Source organism: Gallinula chloropus (assembly GCF_964237585.1).
Source record: "Gallinula chloropus genome assembly, chromosome: 35".
In the NCBI taxonomy this organism is placed as follows: Eukaryota; Metazoa; Chordata; class Aves; order Gruiformes; family Rallidae; genus Gallinula; species Gallinula chloropus.
In genome coordinates, this window is record NC_140120.1 from 72,660 (window position 1) to 91,541 (window position 18,882).

General features: G+C 54.8%; 1 protein-coding gene across 1 annotated transcript; it reads right to left on the reverse strand.

Moving 5' to 3' along the window:
* Window positions 1-17,540: 17,540 nt before the first annotated feature.
* Window positions 17,541-18,464, reverse strand: LOC311203020 (olfactory receptor 14A16-like; the record flags this gene model as incomplete). Its single annotated transcript, XM_084277658.1, has 1 exon — window positions 17,541-18,464. One exon carries the CDS (start codon window positions 18,462-18,464, stop codon window positions 17,541-17,543), a length of 924 nt encoding a protein of 307 aa, XP_084133784.1.
* Window positions 18,465-18,882: the final 418 nt, after the last annotated feature.

The following is an 18,882-nucleotide window of genomic DNA, read 5'->3' on the forward strand; positions in this document are numbered from 1 at the left end:
ATCAAAAGGGACATAAGTTTGAGTCTAACACCATATTTTAAGTAAATTACACACTCAAGCACTATGTGCTCTGTGGAAATAAAATAACTTCTTTGACAAGTTCCAGTACCCCTCCTCCTCCTTATCTGTTCATGAATTCCTTGCTTGTCTCTAATTGGTCACAAATGCAGGCAAAGGTACACAAAACCTGCTGAAACCAAACTTGTAGTTTGGATCAGAGTCAAGGGGTAACTGAGTCTGCACAAGACAGAAGGTTACTTGCGGTGATGAAGAGGAGCCATCTGACTTCATCCCCATGGCCCTCAGTGACCACCACCCAACAGCAGTGCGCAGGCGCAGCTGGGAGGAGTTGATGGAAATCACCTCTTGGAACTCATTTTAATACGAAACAGGACAGGTTATGAATATGTACAGGGGTATGAGGTCACCTAATGAATAAGTATCATTGACCTGTATATAACCAAAAACTGCCACGTTAGTGTGCACGTCCACAGTGGAACAACCCCCCTGCACCCAGTGCTGAACCATGACAACCAGCAACTAATGGAACTCCCCACCTGATGTGAAGTCGATTCGGACTGATGGGACGCCTCAGCTCCGTGGTGGTAGCTATTGCAATATCTCTCTCTCTTTCTCTCTCTCACTCTCTTTCTCACTCTTCTCTCTTTCTTCCTCCATCCCTCCATTTCCCCCCCCCCCCCCCACTATTCTCCTGCACATTTGTTGCAGGCCAAATAACTTGACTTAAACCTTGACTGCGTTTTGAGTCTTAATTCTGTTCCCGAGAATTGTGAAGACCTCCTCACGATAAAGCACCTAATTGGACATCACTCAGGGGTTCAGCCCAGCCACCCCCAGCCACCCAGAGCAATCTGAGGTCGGTGGAACGCAGCGGGGGTTAACCTCTGCCAAAGCAGTCTATCTGGTGTGGATCATGACATTCCTGACTTGAACTTCTTGAGAGGTTTCTTCACTGTCCTCTTGGTATCTGAGGTCTGTGAACTCAGATGAAAAGACACGATGTGGCTCATTAATCATACAGAAAGACTTTACCAGCATGTCTATTCAAGTCATTTACTTTAAAAACATTAAGACCTGCGTAACTAATTGGAGAGGTTTTATTTGAGTGATGAAAATTTCAAAGGAGTTTCACAGTGGAGGATTTATTTCATAGGAAAAAATGTGTCTGTCATATCTCTGATCATGGAAGAAAGTTTGCATGCTTGTTCTGGTTTCGGTCAGGATGGAGTTAACTTCATTTGTAACAGCAGATGGAATGCTGTGTTTGAGAGTTGAAATGAAAGCAGTGCTGATAACACCCTGATGTTTTTAGTTGCTGTCAGACGGTCAAGGACTTTCTCAGCTCTTCGTATTTCTCTGCTGGCCAAAGAGAATATTCTATGCCAATTACGTCCTGCCCAGGATATCGGGGGGCTGACGGGAGGAGGAGCGAGGCGGCTCTGGGACATACAGTTTTGGGGGACGGTCGGGTTCTGGGACGGCTCTGGGTGGCACGGCCTGAGTTGTGGGTTTGGTGAGAAACTGCATTGTTTATCAACAGCTTCATATATTTTTTCTCTAAAGTCCTGTTAGCATTGTTATATTGTATCTTTCTGTTATCTTAGTAAACTATCCTTATCCCAACCCACGGGCCTCTTAGTTTCTTAGTTTTGGGGTTATTTGCCCCTTCCTTTTACCTTCCCTTGCCTCTCACATCCCCCCTTCTCTCTTCCCCTGCTCTTTTTCTTTAAGGAGCAGGCAGTTGCGTGGTTCTTGGCCCTCAGCTGGGGTAAAACCATGACAGCATCTTAAAACATCTGCCAGCTCTTCTCTGCTCCTTTGGTGCTGAGGGCAGTTTCCTTGGGGGTCCTACTGACTAACTGGTAACCAACAGACCTAGTAATGCATCCCCTCTCGTAGGGCTGTTACCTCAGGAGTCATCTTTGATGAAACCCAGGATACTCCTGGATTGCTACCAGTCCCCACTCTGCTTTTACAAGGTAGTTGAAATCCACCAGTAGGAGGAGAACCTGCATGAGTGACCCATCCTGTGAGATGTAGGTTGTCAGGAAGAAGCAGTGTCACAACCCAAGACATGAGCTTTCTGCATCAGGCTATCACCATTCAGATTCTGAGGCACAGATGAAATAAAAGCCCCTTCCCCACCCATCACTCCCCTTGTGTCCTACAAGCCCTTCAGAGATAGATGCCACCTCACCTTTCTCCTCCAAGGGTTCAATGACCTCACAGGGCTAAGGGTCAGGGATCCCCCTTTACAGTTTGGGTGAGGCTCAGGGTGAGGGTTTGTGATTCTGCTTAGAGCTTCTTGGAATTGATTTCAGGGCTGCTCAGCTTTGTGACTTAGGGGATTCGGTTAGGGCTAGAAGGAAGGGCCAAGATCAAGGCTGGCATGTCAAGAGTAGGGATCAAGTGCTGTCCCTTTCATGTTCTGCTTCCTTGTCTTTCCCCATGGTCCCTTTGCTCTTGGATGAAGCTCTCGGGCATCTCAAGCACCTCACAATGTTGCTCCTCACCAACCAGCTTCCTCCAGCAGAAGTATCATCACCAGCAACTCTCCAGCAATGCCACCTTGGTTTTCATCTTCCTCTTACCCCAGACTTCATCTCCCTGGCCTTTCCTTCACAATCCCTGACCTCATTGTAGCTCTTTGGGAATCATGAGTTACATTTTGGAGAAGGGTTGAAGATGTGGGGAGGGTGGCTTCAGCATTAGGTATGGGTTAAGCTTCAGGCATCTGGTGAGGGTTTCAACTATGGTGTTGGCATTTAGAGTAGGGTGACAGATGAGAGCTCCAGGTTAAGAGATAGGATTGTAATACACAGAAAGTTTGAGGGCAGTGCCAGGTTGGAAGAGACAGGGTGTGTAGGCACTCTGCGAGCTTCCATCCTCATGATGACCAGAGAGTAACCTCAGCTGGTGACCAAAAGCCTCCCCATTTCACTGGGCACTGGACGACCACTGGGCCCTGTGGTGTGACAGGACACATCCAAGTGGCTCCATGACACAGCATGTCTGTATCTTCTCACTCTGTCATCCTGAAGTTGCTCCCTCTGATTTCCTGCTCCAATCAGCATTCAGGGAGGCACGTGTCAATATTCTTAAGGCGTTTCATCACCCACAGCCCTTAGCAGCTTCTACTAAACCTCCAGGAATCTTCCTTCCTGCCATGGCTCTCCACACGCAGTGACTTTCCCCTGAAAGCTTGTTAGTGTGCAGCCACTATCATCAGTTTATTCTTGCCTCTCAAATTCTGTATAGTTGCAGGGGGACTTTGAGGAGACATTGTCTTCTAGAAAGAGTTTTACTAATCTGATGATGTCAGCTAACACAGCACAAGTCCATTTCTTTCTCAGTCCTGACTCACTAATATTTTCAGCTTCAACAAACATTTTCATTTGACTGAAAATATTCCCCCAGAAAACTCCAATTTGATTTTCTAAAGATGGGCCTGGGGTCAGGGGACACAGCCAAGTAGAAGTGACCATAGGAGGCTGGGCAGGGAGTTCACTAGGGTCATGAGTTGGTGACAAGGTTCTGGGCTGGAAATTTGGCCAGGAATAAGGCCAAAGTGGGTGCTGGAGCTCTGCCAGAAAAGCCTGAGAAATTTCTTCACATTTAAAAAGATACAAGCACGTTTTCACTGACTGAATATTTCCAACCAATCAACTGTTGTTTTCCCCAAATCAGACTAAGTTAGGAGCTCTGGGGATATGCATTAAAAGTAGGAGAAGAAATAAACATCCTCCTGAGTCCTTGGAGTGTCAGGACACTGTCACACTGTGCACTGAAACTTGCCTTTCGGGTATTTCCACCTGCCCTGAGGAAATGAACTGTGTCTCAAGGCCCCTTTTCAGCAGACTCTCTGGCCATGTGCCCTGTCCTTTGCTTTTGGGATTTACTCCACCCCCTTACAGTTTTTTACTCATACTTGGGGAATGTGTTTTATTTCTTTTATAACTTTTTTCAAAATGAGGAAGAATTCTGTTTCTATTCCCAGCCAGTCCTCAGGGTAAACAGGGTGGGAATTGTTGCAAAGAGGCTGCAACATTCAGCTGCAGGCTCAGTGCAGAAGCCTGATGGAGGAAAAGAGAGCAACTCCCAAGCATCCCTTGGAGACATGGTGGAGTTGGGGAGGTGTAGAGGAAGGTCATCTAAGCAGTGTGAGATATCAGGGAGACAGCTGTTGTGAGCTTTCCACACCTGCTTAGGAGATCCTCTGGTTCCCTATCAATTGGAGAAAGCTGCTGTCACTTCTGTAAATTGAAAAACTAAAAAGCCTGAAAATATTGAAACATCTTTTTTTTTTTTAATGAAGTGCTCACTGATATCTTCCACTTTAATTAGAGTCCTGAAACTTCAATTAGCTGTACAAGTCTTGAAACTCTGAAGAAAAGACACATAGCTCGTTAGGGCTTTTTCAATTTTAATGAGCCCCATGGTGTATTTGGTGCTGATTCCATGAACTGCAGATCCTGTGAGGAGATTGAAGCAGTCTCTCCAAGAGTTAAGGTCAGAAGAAAAAGCTGAACTGCTGTAGAGTGTTAATTGGCCCCACTGAGGCCCATTACTGAGAAAGCCTCTCTCCTCGTGAATGGGTTAGAGCAGAAAATTGGAGTCTGTGATTTAAGGTAGACTAAGGCACTGTGCAGGTGCATCTGATGCTGAGTATTTTATCAAGCAGAAGAGCCAGCCCCACAGAAGTGGGATTCTGCCCCCTGCACTGCCACAGGGCTCTTCCTGGGCCAGTGTCACATGGGGTGTGTGATGCAGAGTGTGGTACAAGGGTACCACAGCTCCCAGCATCCTGAGGGAGTGCAAGGAAGCAGTGAGGCCCCAGTTCTGTGACATTAGTATGTGTGGTTGTTTAGGCCTGGCTGGAGGCCAGACGCCCACCAAAGTCGGTCTATCCCTCCCCTTTTTTTTGGACAGCGGAAAAAAATATATATTAAGAGGCTCAGGAGTCAAGATAAGCACAGGGAGAGATCGTCCTGTAATCAACGACATGGGCAGAACAGACTCAACACAGAGTGAAGGAAAGAAAACTCTCTCATTGATGACACTGCACTACACAGACAGTGACACCAGAGTCAGATAATGAGAAGTGTGACCAGATCTTAAAGCACCTTCCCCCACCCCTCCCTTCTTAGCAGACTGCACTTTAGTCAGGATTTTGCTCCCTTCTCCAGTGGCAAATGCAGCTGCTTGTGTTTCTCTTTCTCCTGTATGTGATTCCCAGAGGCGCTGTGACCATCGCTAATTGCCTCGGCCTTGGTCAGCGGCAGCTCTGCCCTTGAATCAGCCAATGTTTACTCTTTGGGGCCTGCAGAGAGCTTCTGGCTACTTCTTACAGCACCCATTTTCTGCAGCCCCCATTCTCTCCACCAACCTCACCCCTAATTTACCCCCAAATTCCCTTAATCTTTCCCCAAATTCTCATAATTTTTCCACAAATTCCTTAATTATCTTCTAAATTTCCTTAATTTATCTCAAAATTCCTTCATATTTTCCTCAAATTCCTTCATTTCCCCCAAATTCCTTTATATTCCTCCAAAATCCTCTAAATTTTCCAGCTGGGACACTGGTGGAGTCCGTAGGGGCCTCCAGACACGCGGGGGGTCCCTGCACCTCCTCTGCAAGGCCTCTGGCTTTGACTCCAGCAGCACCCACATGTTCTGGGCTCACCAGGTCCCCGGTAATAGGCTGGACTAGGTCACACACATTACTAACGATGGTAGCAGCACCGACTAGGGGTCATTGGTCAAGGGCTGGTACACCATCTCCAAGGACAACTCCCAGAGCACGGTGACGCTGAAGATGAACAGACTCAGGGACGGTGACACGGCCACCTACTACTGTGCCAGAGCTTCTGGTGGTGCTACTGGTGGTGCTGATGGTGGCCTTGACCCCATCCCTGTGTCCCCACCTCCCTGGAGAACCAGTTTGGCACATTCTCAATCTCTTTTGAACCAACTTGGAGTGTTTCTGGCCAAAATCTCCCCCAGTTTCCTTCAGAACCCAACTGTGGGGCCAACCGACCCCTTGAAGGAAATCTTGGCGGCACAAGAACAGGCTGTCCCAGGCTGTGGGAAGAGGAATGGGCCAGGAAGGAAGCCAGCTTGGCTGAGGAAAGAGATCCAGGAAGTCGCCTCCACGTCCATGTCCTCGTCCTTCAAGGGGAGCAAGTCTGGCTGAGCCTATGCCATGGCTCCGGGGGTCAAGGTTTGGGTTGGGGTTTGGGGCAAACACGGCCAAGCCATGAGGGGAATGGTCAAAGGACCCAGTCATGACCATTCCACCCCAACCCTGAACTGGTCACCCCAACCCACCACTGGTCACCCCAACCATCGGCCCTTGGAGCTACATCTCGCCCAGCTTTGCCGTCCTGCCCCCAGCTCGGCCTCCTCCAGCTCTGTCCCAGTTCTGGGTCGCTGGGTGCTGGGAGAGAATAGGGGCTGCTCAGACCAAATGCTGTGCTTGGGGGGTGTCTTGACCCAGAAGGTCAGTCCCTTTCCCATCTTCTTACTGTGGCTTTTACATGGCCTCTGGGCAGCTGGCAGGCTTGGGGACTCATCCTGAATCCTGGAAAAGCCGCAATCAAAGCCTCAGCAGGCCCCCGGCTGAACCTCACTCCCTGGGCAAGGGGCTGGGGGCATTTGGGGGGCCAGGGCCAGATCCCTTTGGTCCCTCAAGCAACGCTGGGCGCTGACTTTGCCCAGGTGGTTGGCTGCCCCTTGCAGCGTCACCCCTTGGCACTGTGATGTCGTCACACATCACACTCACCCTCCACTGTAACTTGGGGTGTGGCAGCCCCACAGCTGAAGCCCAGGAGCAGCCGTGGCAGCAGGAGCCATGGCCGGGTACCGCTGCAGCCACAGCCGGAGCAGCCGCCAGCAGAGACCCCGCTCCAGGCACGCCTAGCAGACACACAGCTGGAGAAGGGGGAGGCAGCCAGCTGCCAGCCACAGGCAGCAACGCCAAGGGAGGCCATGGAAACGGGGGCCCGTCCCCAGGCGCCGTGGGACGTCCTGGGGCTGCGGGCGGTGGGTGACCGAAGTCTGGTCTCTAAGGTGGCTGGTCAGGCACGGTGTTCGTTCAGACATCGCTTCTGGTCAGCAAGGGAACTGGTCAGACAAGGAGACTGGACTACGTAGTGGCCGGTCAAGCAAGGCATAAGGTCAGGTAGGCGGCTGGTCAGGCAGGCGGCCGGCAACCAAGGCAGCTGGTCAGGCAGGTGCATGATCAGGCAAGGTGGCCAATGAGGCAGGGAGGCCGGTCAAACAGGGTGTCTGCTCAGCAAGACTGCTGGTCAGCAAGGGAACCGGTCTGGCAAGGCGGCAGGTTACCAAGGTGGCTTGTCAGGCAGACAAGCAGTCAGGCAAGGCCTCTGGTCAGGATAAGCATCTGGTCAGGCAGACGGCAGGTCAGGCAAGGTGATTGGTCACCGAGGTGGACGGTCAGTGAAGGTGGCCAGTGAGGCAGGTGGCCAGTCAGTGAGGCAGCCAGTCACTAAGGCAGCAGGTCACTCAGGTGGCCGGTTGGGCAAGGCAACCCATCAGGCCAGGCAGCCAGTGTGCATGGTGGCCACCTGACCCGCCGCCTGACGTGACCTGTCGCCTCCTCTGACACGCCATGAACAGCAACTGTGGAGCACTTCTGCGGCTGTGAACAGCACCTATGGAAATAGCTCCAAGGTTTCCTGGCAAACCAAAGCCCTCAGAGCCACAATGCTAGGGGCTGCTTGTGGGCCGCCTGGGGAGGTTTCAGGCCAGCTATGTCTTTCAGTCCTGGCCGCCTTGCCCTACCTGACCAGCCGCCTGACCTGACCTGACCAGCCACCATGCCCAACCGGCCACTTGACCTGACCTGACCGGCTGCCTGACCTGACTGGCCGCCTGCACGATCTGACTGGCCGCCTGCCCGACCGACGGCCCAACATGACCGGCCGCCTGCCCCACCTGACCAGACGCCTGACCAACCTGACCAGCCGCCTTCCCGACCTGCAGCCTGACCTGACCAGTCGCCTTGCCCGACTGGTCACCTGACCTGACTGGTCGACTCTCCCTTCTGGCCGCATGACCTGACCTGACCGGCCGCCTTGCCTGAACTGACTGGCAACCTGACCTGACAGGCCGCCTTGCCCAACTGGCCACCTGACCTGACCGGCTGAGTGACTTGACCTGACCTGACCGGATTCCTGACCTGACGGGCTGCCATGCCCAACCTGACCAGCCGTCTGCCTGACTGGCCACCTGACCTGACCTGACTGGCCGTCTGACCTGACCAGACCGTTTGCCATCCTGATTGGCCCCCTTGCCTGACCGGCCGCCTGCTTGACCAGCCGTCTGACATGACCGACCGCCTTGCCCGACCTGACTGGAAGCCTGCCCAACCGGCCGCCCGACATGACCAGCCGCCTTGCCCGACCTGACTGGCCATGTGCCCGAATGGCCTCCTTACCCAGCCTGACGTGCCGCCTGCCCGACCTGACCGGCCACCTTGCCCAACCAGCGTCCTGACTTGACCGATCGCATTGCCCGACTGGCCGCCTGACCTGATCTGACCAGCTGCCTTACCTGACCTGACTGGCCACCTGTCCTGACCGGACGCCTTGCCCGACCTGACCGTCATGCAGCCACTCAGGTCAGGTCAGGCGGCCGGAAAGGTCAGGCGGTCGTTCGGGCAGGCGGCCGGTCGAGCTGGCGGCCGGTCATGTCGGGCAAGGCCGCCACTCAGTTCAGGCAGCTGGTCGGACAGGCAGCCTGTCAAGTTGGGCAAGTCAGCCGGTCAGGTTAGGCGGCCGGTCGGGAAGGCGGCCGATAAGGTCGGGCAGGCTGCCGGTCAGGTCAGGCGATTGGTCAGGTAGTGCGGCCAGTCAGGCAGGCGGCCAGTCAGGTCGGGAATGGTGGACGGTCAGGTCGGGAGGCCAGTCAGGTCGGGCGAGCTGGCCGGTCAGGTCGATCAGGCAGCCGGTTTGGCAGGCGGCTGGTCTGGTGGGGCAGGCTGCCATCAGGTCAGGCCGTCGGTCGGCCAGGCAGCCGGTCTGGAGGGACAGGCAGCCAGTCAGGTTGGGCCATCAGTCGGGCAGGCGGACAGTCAGGTCGGGCAAAGCGGCCAGTCAGGTCAGGTGGCCTGTGAGGTCAGATCAGGCGGCCGGTCAGGTCAGGTCAGGCAGCCGGTTGGGCAAGGCGGACGGTCAGGTCAGGAGGTTAGTCGGGCAAGGTGGCCAGTAAGGTCCAGCAGGCGGCCAGTCAGGTTAAGAAGGCGGCCAGTCAGGTAGGGCAAGGCAGCCAGTCAGGTCAGGTGGCCAGTCTGGTCAGGTCAGGCGGCCGGTCAGGTCAGGTGGCTGGTCTGACAAAGCGGCCAGTCAGGTTGGGTGCCTGGTTGGGCAGGTGGGGCAGGAGGCTGGTAGGGCAGGCAGCCACTCAGGTCCGGCGGCCGGTCAGGTCAGGTCAGGCAGCCAGTCGGGCAAGGCGGCTGTTCACGTCAGGTCAGGCGGCGAGTCGGGCAAGGCGTCCGGTCAGTTCAGTCGGCCAGATAGGTCAGTTCAGGCGGCCAGTCGGGCTAGGCAGCCGGTCAGGTCAGGCGGTCGGTTGGGCAAGGAGGCTGTTCAGGTCAGGAAGGCAGCCGGTCAGGTGGGGCAGGAGGCTGGTCGGGCAGGCGGCCAGTCAGGTCGGGCAAGGCGGCCAGACAGGTCAAGCAGCTGGTCAGGTCAGGTCAGGTGAGGTGGCCGGTCAGGTCAGGTGGATGGTCAGGTCAGCTCAGGTCAGGCTGCTGGTCAGGTCAGGTGAGGCAGCCAGTGGGCTAAGGCAGCCGTTCAGGTCAGGTCAGGCGGCTGGTCGGGCAAGGCGGCCGGTCAGTTCAGGTGGCCGGATAGGTCAGTTCAGGTGGCCAGTCGAGCTAGGCAGCCGGTCAGGTAAGGCAGTTGGTTGGGTAAGGCGGCTGGTCAGGTCAGGCGGATGGTCAGGTCAGGCAGCCGGTCAGGTCGGGCAAGGAGGCCTGTCAGGCAGGTGGCCGGTCAAGTAGGGGAAGGTGGCCGGTCAGGTCAGCTGGCCGGTAAGGTCAGGTCATGTGGCCGGTCAGGCAAGGCGGACTGCCAGGTCAAGTGGACGGTCAGGTCAGGTCAGGCGGCCAGTCGGGCAAGGCGGCCGCCCAGGTGAGTCGCCCGGTCGGGCAGGCGGCATGTCAGGTCGGGCAAGGTGGCCGGTCAGGTCAGGCTGTCGGTTGGGCAAGGCGGTCGGTCAGTTCGGGCACGGCAGCCGGTCAGGTCAGTTGGCCGGTCATGTCAGGCGGCCTGTTAGACAGGCGGCCGGTCGGGCAAGGCAGCCGGTCAGTAATGGCAGGCGGCCGGTCATATCACGCAGCCAGTCAGGTCGGGCAAGGCATCCTGTCAGGTCTGGCGGCCGGTCGGGCAGGCGGCCAGTCATGTTGGGCAAGGTGGCCGGACAGGTCAGGCCGTCGGTCGGGCAGGCAGCCGGTCAGGTCAGGTGCCCGGTCACGTCAGGTGGCTGGTCTGGCAAGGTGGCCGGTCAGGTCGGGCAAGGAGGCCTGTCAGGCAGCCAGTCAGGTCGAGCAAGGCGGACGGACGGGCAAAGCAGCCGGTCAGGTCAGGCGGCCGGTCAGGTCAGCTGGCTGGTAAGGTCAGATCAGGTCAGGTCAGGTCATGTCAGGCGGCCAGTTGGGCAAGGCAGCTGGTCAGGTCAGTTGGCCGGTCAAATCAGGCAGCCAGTTGGGCAAGGCGGCCGGTCAGGTCAGGCGGCCGGTCAGTTCGGGCACGTGGCTGGTCAGGTCAGGTCAGACAGCCGGTCAGGTCAGGTGGCCGGTCAGGTTGGACAAGGAGCCTGGTCAGGTCAGGAGGCCAGTCAGGCAGGTGGACAGTCTGGTAGGGCAGGCGGCCGGTCAGGTTGGGTAGGCGGCCGGTCAGTCGGCCTGTCAGGTCAGTTCAGGTGGCCGGTCGGGCTGGCGGCCTGTCAAGTCAGACAAGGCGGCCGGTCAGTTCAGGAGGCCGTGCAGGTCAGGTCAGGCGGCCAGTCGGTCAAGGCGGCTGGTCAGGTCAGTGAAGGTGGCAAGTCACGTTATGCGGCCGGTTGGGCAAGGCCGCCATTCAGGTCAGGTAGGCGGCTCTTAGGGCTTTCCTTTGACAGGAAACCTTCGAGCTGCCTCTGTAGATGTTTTAAACGGCCTCAGAAGCGCTCCATTGAAAACATGCTGAACGTCCAGCAATAGCTCCCAAACCAAAGGAGCCAGGACTGAAAGACATAGCTGTCCTGAAACCTCCCCAGGCGGCCCACAAGCAGCCCCTAGCATTGTGGCTCTGAGGGCTTTGGTTTGCCAGGAAACCTTGGAGCTATCTCCATAGGTGCTGTTCATGGCGAGTCAGTGGAGGTGACAGGTCACGTCAGGTGGCAGGTCAGGTGGCCACCATGCACACTGGCTGCCTGGCCTGACCGGTCGCCTTGCCCAACCGGCCACCTGAGTGACCTGCTGCCTTAGTGACTGGCTGCCTCACTGACCGGCCACCTGCCTCACTGGCCACCTTCACTGACCGGCCACCTCGGTGACTGATCACCTTGCCTGACCTGCCGTCTGCCCGACCAGACAACTTGTTTGACCGGCCTCCCTGCCTCACTGGCCGCCTTGCCTGATCATACAACTGCCTGACCAACTGCCTTGGTTACCGGCCTCCCCGCCTGACCAGCCACCTACCTGACCTGATGCCTTGCCTGACCGGCCACCATGTATACCTGTCTCCTTGCCTGACCGGCCACCATGTAGACCGGTCTCCTTGCCTGACCGGCCGCCTTGCTGACTGGGCCTTACCTGACTGGCTGCATGTGGGGAGATCATGTGGGGAGAAAGTCAGAAGGGCTGAAGCCCAACTGGGACTCAGCCTGGCCAGTTCTGTACCAGAGAATCCAAGTTCTCTTGAACCTGGAGGAACAGGAGGGTCAAGGGGAATCTCCAGCCCTGACTGGACGCAGGGGGAACAGGAGTGACAAGGGATGAGGACAAGGCTGAGGTCCTGAATTCCTTCTTTCCCTCAGCCTTTACTAGTCAAGTTCTTTACGGGAGGCTGCAGGCGCTGCGCTTACAGTGCCTTCCTCCTCCTCCTCTGCATGGGGGTGCAGCGGTGCAGGACAGAGCGGCACCCTGAGGAAAAAGGGAGTCTGTGAATCCCCTGCCTCGCTCCCTGCTGCCCGGCCGCCCTTGCGTCGCCCACCGCCCGCAGCCCCAGGACATCCCACGGCGCCTGGGGACGGGCCCCCGTTTCCATGGCCTCCCTTGGCGTTGCTGCCTGTGGCTGGCAGCTGGCTGCCTCCCCCTTCTCCGGCTGTGTGTCTGCCGGGTGCGCCTGGAGCCGTCTCTCTGCCAGCGGCTGCTCCGGCTGTGGCTGCAGCGGTACCCGGCCATGGCTTCTGCTGCCATGGCTGCTCCTGGGCTTCTGGCAGCCCCACAGCTGCCAAACCCCAAGTTACAGTGGAGGGTGAGTGTGACGTGTGATGACATCACAGTGCCAAGGGGTGACGCTGCAAGGGGCAGCCAACCACGTGCCGCCACATGGGCAAAGTCAGAGCCCGGCGTTGCCTGAGGGACCAAAGGGATCTGGCCCTGGCCCCCCAAATGCCCCCAGCCCCTTGCCCCGGGGGTGAGGTTCAGCCGGGGGCCTGCTGAGACTTTGATTGCGGCTTTTCCAGGATTCAGGATGAGTCCCCAAGCCTGCCAGCTGCCCAGAGGCCATGTAAAAGCCACGGTAAGAAGATGGGAAAGGGACTGAACCTCTGGGTCAAGACCCCCCCCAAGCACAGCACTTGGTCTGAGCAGCCCCTATTCTCTCCCAGCACCCAGTGACCCAGAACTGGGACAGAGCTGGAGGAGGCCGAGCTGGGGGCAGGACTGCAAAGCTAGGCCACGTGTTGCTCCAAGGGCGGATGGTTGGGGTGACCAGTGGTGGGTTGGTGTCACCAATTCAGGGTTGGGGTGGAATGGTCATGGCTGGGTCCTTTGACCATTCCCCTCATGGCTCGGCCGTGTTTGCCCCAAACCCCAACCCAAACCTTGAGCCCTGGAGCCATGGCAAAGGCTCAGCCCAGACTTGCTCCCCTTGAAGGACGAGGACACGGATGTGAAGGCAAATTCCTGGATCTCTTTCCTCAGCCAAGCTGGCTTCCTTCCTGGCCCACTCCTCTTCCCACAGCCTGGGACAGCCTGTTCTTGTGCCGCCAAGATTTCCTTCTGGAGCAGCATCCAACCCTCCTGGGCTGCTTTGCCCTCAAGGGCTTCCTCCCCTGGGATCTTCTCCAGCAGCTGTCTGAGCAGCCCAAAGGCAGCCCTAGGGCAGCCTGAGGTGGCTGTTCTGCTCTCTCCCTTCCTTCCTTCTCCCAGCACTGAGAATTCTCTCAGCTCATGGTCACTGTGCCCCAGGTGTCTTCCACCCTTCCCATCCCCCACTGGGCCTTCTCTGCTTACAAACAACAAGCCCAGCAGGGCCCCTGCAGAGGCACTTTTGCTGGGCATCTCCTGGGAGACCAACAGTAGCTGTCCCTTGCCCCCCAGATGCCACCAGCCCCTTGCCTGGGGGGTGAAGGTCAGCCGGGGGCCTGCTGAGGCTTTGATTGCGGGGAATAGCATCCATCCTCAGCAAGTACGCTGATGATCCAAAGCGGGGAGGAGTGGCTGACACGCAGGACACTGCGCTGCCATCCAGAGAGACCTGGACAGGCTGGAGAGCTGGGCAGGGAGAAACCAGATGAGGTTCAACAAAAGCAAGTGTAGAGTCTGGCATCTGGGAAGGAACAACCGTTTGTATCGGTACAGGCTGGGGGATGACCTGCTGGAGAACAGCTCAGTGGAGAAGGACCTGGGGATCCTGGTAGATTACAGGTTGGCAATGAGCCAGCAGTGTGCCTAGGTGGCTAAGAGAGCCAATGGGATCCTGGGTGCATCCGGAAGAGTGTAACCAGCAGGTGACAGGTGGTGATCCTCCCCCTCTACTCTGCCCTGGTCAGGCCCCACCTGGAGTATTGTGTCCAGTTCTGAGCTCCTTGGTATAAAAGGCACCGGAATCTCCTGGAGAGAGTCCAGAGAAGGGCTACAAAGATGATGAAGGGCCTGGAGCATCTCCCCTATGAGGAAAGGCTGACTAAGTTGGGACTGTTCTGCCTTGAGAAGACTAAGGGCGTACCCAATTAAAGTCTATAATTATCTGAAGCAGGGGATGCAGGGGGAATCAGCCAGCCCCTTTTCAGTGTCTGTGGGGACAGGACAAGGGGCAATGGCTGCAAGTTGGAGCACAGGAAGTTCCACACCGAAATGCGGAGAACTTTTCCCCAGTGAGGGTGAGGGAGCCCTGGGACAGGCAGCCCAGGGAGGTGGTGGAGTCTCCTTCACTGGAGATTCAAGACCCGTCTGGATGCCTGTCTGAGTGATATGAGCTGAGGAGCTGCTTTGGCATGGGGGTTGGACCCGATGAGCTCTCGAGGTCCCTTCCAACCCCTGTGATTCTGTGATTCACACTGGAGATCAGGGCTTTCACACTCTACAGCTGCATCCACCAATAGCACCACAACAAAAGGAGCAAGGGCTGAGTTCCTTGCCAAGGGAACCATCCCAACATTGCCTGAGGTCATTTTCATTGCCTGAGTGTCCATCTTCAAAATTTCAAACCATCCAGTAGCAGTTCCCAAACAAAAGTCCGAGAGCTTAAAGATGTCATTGCCCTGAAACCTCTTCAGGGGGTGGAGAAGCAGCCTCAGTAACCTTCAGGATCAGGACATCCCTAGACAAGGGAACAGTCCTAACAGTGCCTGACATTGTTTTCAGGCTCCAACACTGTCCACAGTTGAAACTTCAAAATATCCAGCAAGAGATCCTAAGGAAAAGGGGCAAGGGCTGAAAGATGTTCCTGGCTTGAAATCTCCCTGGTTAGCTCTCTAGCAGCCCCAGAAGTCTTGGGGCTTGGGTCTCTCCTTACCAAGGTAGTGTCCTAACAGTGCCTGATGTCAAGTTTGGCCTCTATCAGCATCCACCTTTAAAACTTCAATGTGTCCAGCAATAGCTCCCAAACAAAAGGGGTGCTGGCCAAAGATGATCCTGGCCTGAAACCTCCCTAGGTAACCCACTAGCAGGACGAGTAACATTAAGGCTCAGAACATTCCGAGCCAAGGGAACGACCCTCGCAGTGCCTGATGTCATTGCACAGCTCTAGAGTCCTCCACCTTCAAAACCGCTGAACTGCACCAATAGCTCCAAAACAAAAGGTGCAAGGGAAGAGATACATTTCTGGCCTGAAACATCCCCATGTATACTACAAACAGGACCAGTAACCTTGGGGTCCAGGGCTTTCATAGCCAAGGGAACAGTCCTAAAAGCACCTGATGCTGTTTTCAGAGTCTACCAGCTTCTCCCTCAAAACTGTTGAATGTAGAGCAGTAGCTCCCAAGCAAAAGGTACATGGGCTGAAAAAGGTTCGTGGCATAAAACCTCCCCAGGATGCACACTAGAAGAACCAGTAACCTTGGGGCCCAAGACATTCTTATCCAAGGGAAGGGTCCTAACAGTGCCTCAGATCATTTTCTGGCTCGATCAGTGTCATGTTTCAAAAATGCTAAATATCCAGCAATAGCCCCCCCAAAAAAGTTGTGAGAGATGAAAGTTATTACTGGCCTGAAACCTCCCCAGGCTGCGCACTAAGAGCACCTGTCATGTGGGCAGAGAATGTCTACCAAGATATGGTTGGGGGTCTTGTGGGGAGAGGCTGAGAGACCCAGGGCTTCTTTAGCCTGGGGAAGGTGAGGCTGAGGGAAGCCCTCTTTGTGCTACCAGGAAAGAACATAAGAAAGGAAGTTCACTGAAACTGCTGCTTTGAAGGTCAGAGTGGGCATGAGGATAAAGAAAAGTCCTTCTGAGGGTAGTGCTGTGGTGCAAAATGTCACTTTGAGGAAGTGTGGATGAGCTGGTGACTTTGTGTTTGTGGGAACAGCTGGTGAGGAGGCAGAGACAGCAGAACAGGCAGGGACATCATGAGGTGACAACGAGGTGGGAAAGGGGTTTGGTGCCCCGCATTTTACAGGGAAACAAGCACAGACAGTGTGAATGGGCCATGGTGCAGATGGCCAAGGGTTCCAGACAGGCTAAAAGGGCTTGATAGAAAGGAGGTCCTTACCTCCTTGGCTATGGTAAATGTCCCTGCTACAGAGGCCTCAGAGAAGACACATTGTCCTCAGGGCCATGGAACATCATTGCCTCCTTGCACCCACTCCAGGGGATGCAACCATGTGTCATACCCCTGTCACAATTCCCACATCCCAGGGAAGAGCCCTGAGACAGAGGTGGGGGTCAGGATCTCCCTGCCCAGGGGCTGGGGGTCAGCACTTGGCATTTCTGCTTCATCAGACCAAGCCAGGGTGTCCTCAGCATCAGAGCTGCCTGAGCTTTGCCTGTGTTTGTCCTCATGGCCTCCAGTTGTCTGCTCTAACGAGCCCATGGGGAGGTTTTGTCAGGAATGGCTCCCAGTGGGGCCTGTTAACGCTTCAAGTTGCTTTGGGCATTAGTCCTGACTTCTTGAGAGGTTTCTTAACTCTCCTCTTGGTATCTGAGGTCTGTGGACTCAGAAGAAAAGACACCATGAGGCTCATTAAAATCCAGAAAGCCCTTACAAGAATCACTTCAACTCATTTTCATGGTTAAACTCAAGATTTTTACAACTAATTGGATTTTATATAGGTCCTTAGTGATGAAGATTTCAAAAGAGTTTCCCATGAAAGACCTTTTTTCAGTCACAGGTATTTTCTGTCATGGCTCAGTTGATAGAAGCAGTGACAGCAGCATTCTCCTAAGGAGATCTGGACAGGCAAGAAATACAGTTTCTTGAGACCCAAGCCTGTCTGGAGAACCGGGCTCTGCCCCAAGCCCAGCAGACACCAGGGAGCTGAGCGGCACCTGAAAGACCAAAGAGCAAGCGGAGGTGGAAAGCTGTGAGCAAAGTGAAGTGCTTACATACATCTACTCTGCTGAATAGATGTCCTTACTCATGTCTGTATCATCAGGAGAGGTGGAAACACCTGAATGATGAGGAAGATGACAGAGACAGACTGACAGTAATGTGGCTACAGGGGAAGGTGAGTATTTCTTCTGCTGCCATCGGTTCCAATCCTGCACATTCCCATTCTGTCATGGTGGGGAAGCATTGCCATTTCAGACAAGTTGTCAAATGATTCCACTGATGAAGATGTGCTTGGAAATTTTTTAAAAATGTAAGGAAAGTAAAACAAAATGAAAGAAACATTGTGGCCCATTGCAGGCAGACCTGATGCAAACAGAGCACAGCTCATCAATAGGAAGTGTCTTGGTCTCACAAGACCAAGAGATACTGCATTTGGAATGGGATAAACATGGAACAAGTTATTATAGCTTAGATTATCTAGAAGGAAAAAAGAAAAGAAGACATGAACTACAATCCCTACGAAATAAGGAGCGGTTGTAACGCGAGTTACAGGGTTGGTGATATGAGTGGTTTATTGCTGCTAAAAACATCCAGTCATCAGTTTCCGCACAGCACCCTTGAGCTCCTGGTTCCTCATGCTGTAGATGAGGGGATTCACTGCTGGTGGAAACACCGAATAAAGAAATGACAATGCAAGTTCCAAAAATAAAGAAGAGAGGGAGGGGGGCTTCAAGTAGGCAAACACACCAGTGCTGAGGAACAAGGAAACCACAGCCAGGTGAGGGAGGCAGGTGGAAAAGGCTTTGTGCCGTCCCTGCTGCGAGGGGATCCTCAACACAGCCCTGAAGATCTGCACATAGGACACCACAATGAACACAAAACACCCAAAATACAAACAGGCACTGACCACAATGACTCCAGTTTCCCTGAGGTAGGCATCTGAGCAGGAGAGCTTGAGGATCTGGGGGATTTCACAGAAGAACTGGTCAAGGGCATTGCCATGACACAGGGGAAGTGAAAATGTATTGGCTGTGTGCAGAATGGAATAGAGAAACCCACTGGCCCAGGCAGCTGCTGCCATGTGGACACAAGCTCTGCTGCCCAGGAGGGTCCCGTAGTGCAGTGGGTGGCAGATGGCAACGTAGCGGTCATAGGCCATGACAGTCAGAAGACAGAACTCTGTTGAGATGAAAAATACAAAGAAAAAGAGTTGAGCCACACATCCTGTGTAGGAAATGGCCCTGGTGTCCCACAGGGAATTGGCCATGGCTTTGGGAACAGTGGTGGAGATGCAGCCAAGGTCAGTAAGAGAGAGGTTGAGGAGGAAGAAGTACATGGGGGTGTGGAGGTGGTGGTCACAGGCTATGGTGAGGATGATGAGGCCATTGCCCAGGAGAGCAGCCAGGTAGATGCCCAGGAAGAGGCAGAAGTGCAGGAGCTGCAGCTCCCGTGTGTCTGCAAAGGGCAGGAGGAGGAACTGGTTGATCGAGCTGCTGTTGGACATCTGCTGCCATCAAGTGTGGAGACCTGTCCAAGGAGGAAAACGCACAATGAGAATTTAGGGATCTTTTCATTGAGGGAAAAAGAAAATTCCATACTTCTAATTTAGTTCAGGAAAGCTCTAGCAGGTCCCTTTTGGGAGGTCTGCTTTGTGCTGGCTTCAGCGTGCTACTGCTGGGAGAAGGGAAGTCCATGTCCTACAGATGGGAGTCTTGAAGTGAAGGCCAGCTCAGTGCCAGCCTCACTAATGCATGTGTCTAGAGCCAGCAGAAGTACCCTACACTGTCCTTCCATAGGTCATACTTTCCACCCACAGCTTCTTTCTGCAGTGCTGATAGAAGCACACCAGGCAGGCTGAGTTCTGATCTTGGCAGCAGCAGAGTGTCTTCTCCAGCACACAGACTTCAGGGTACAGTGACCCT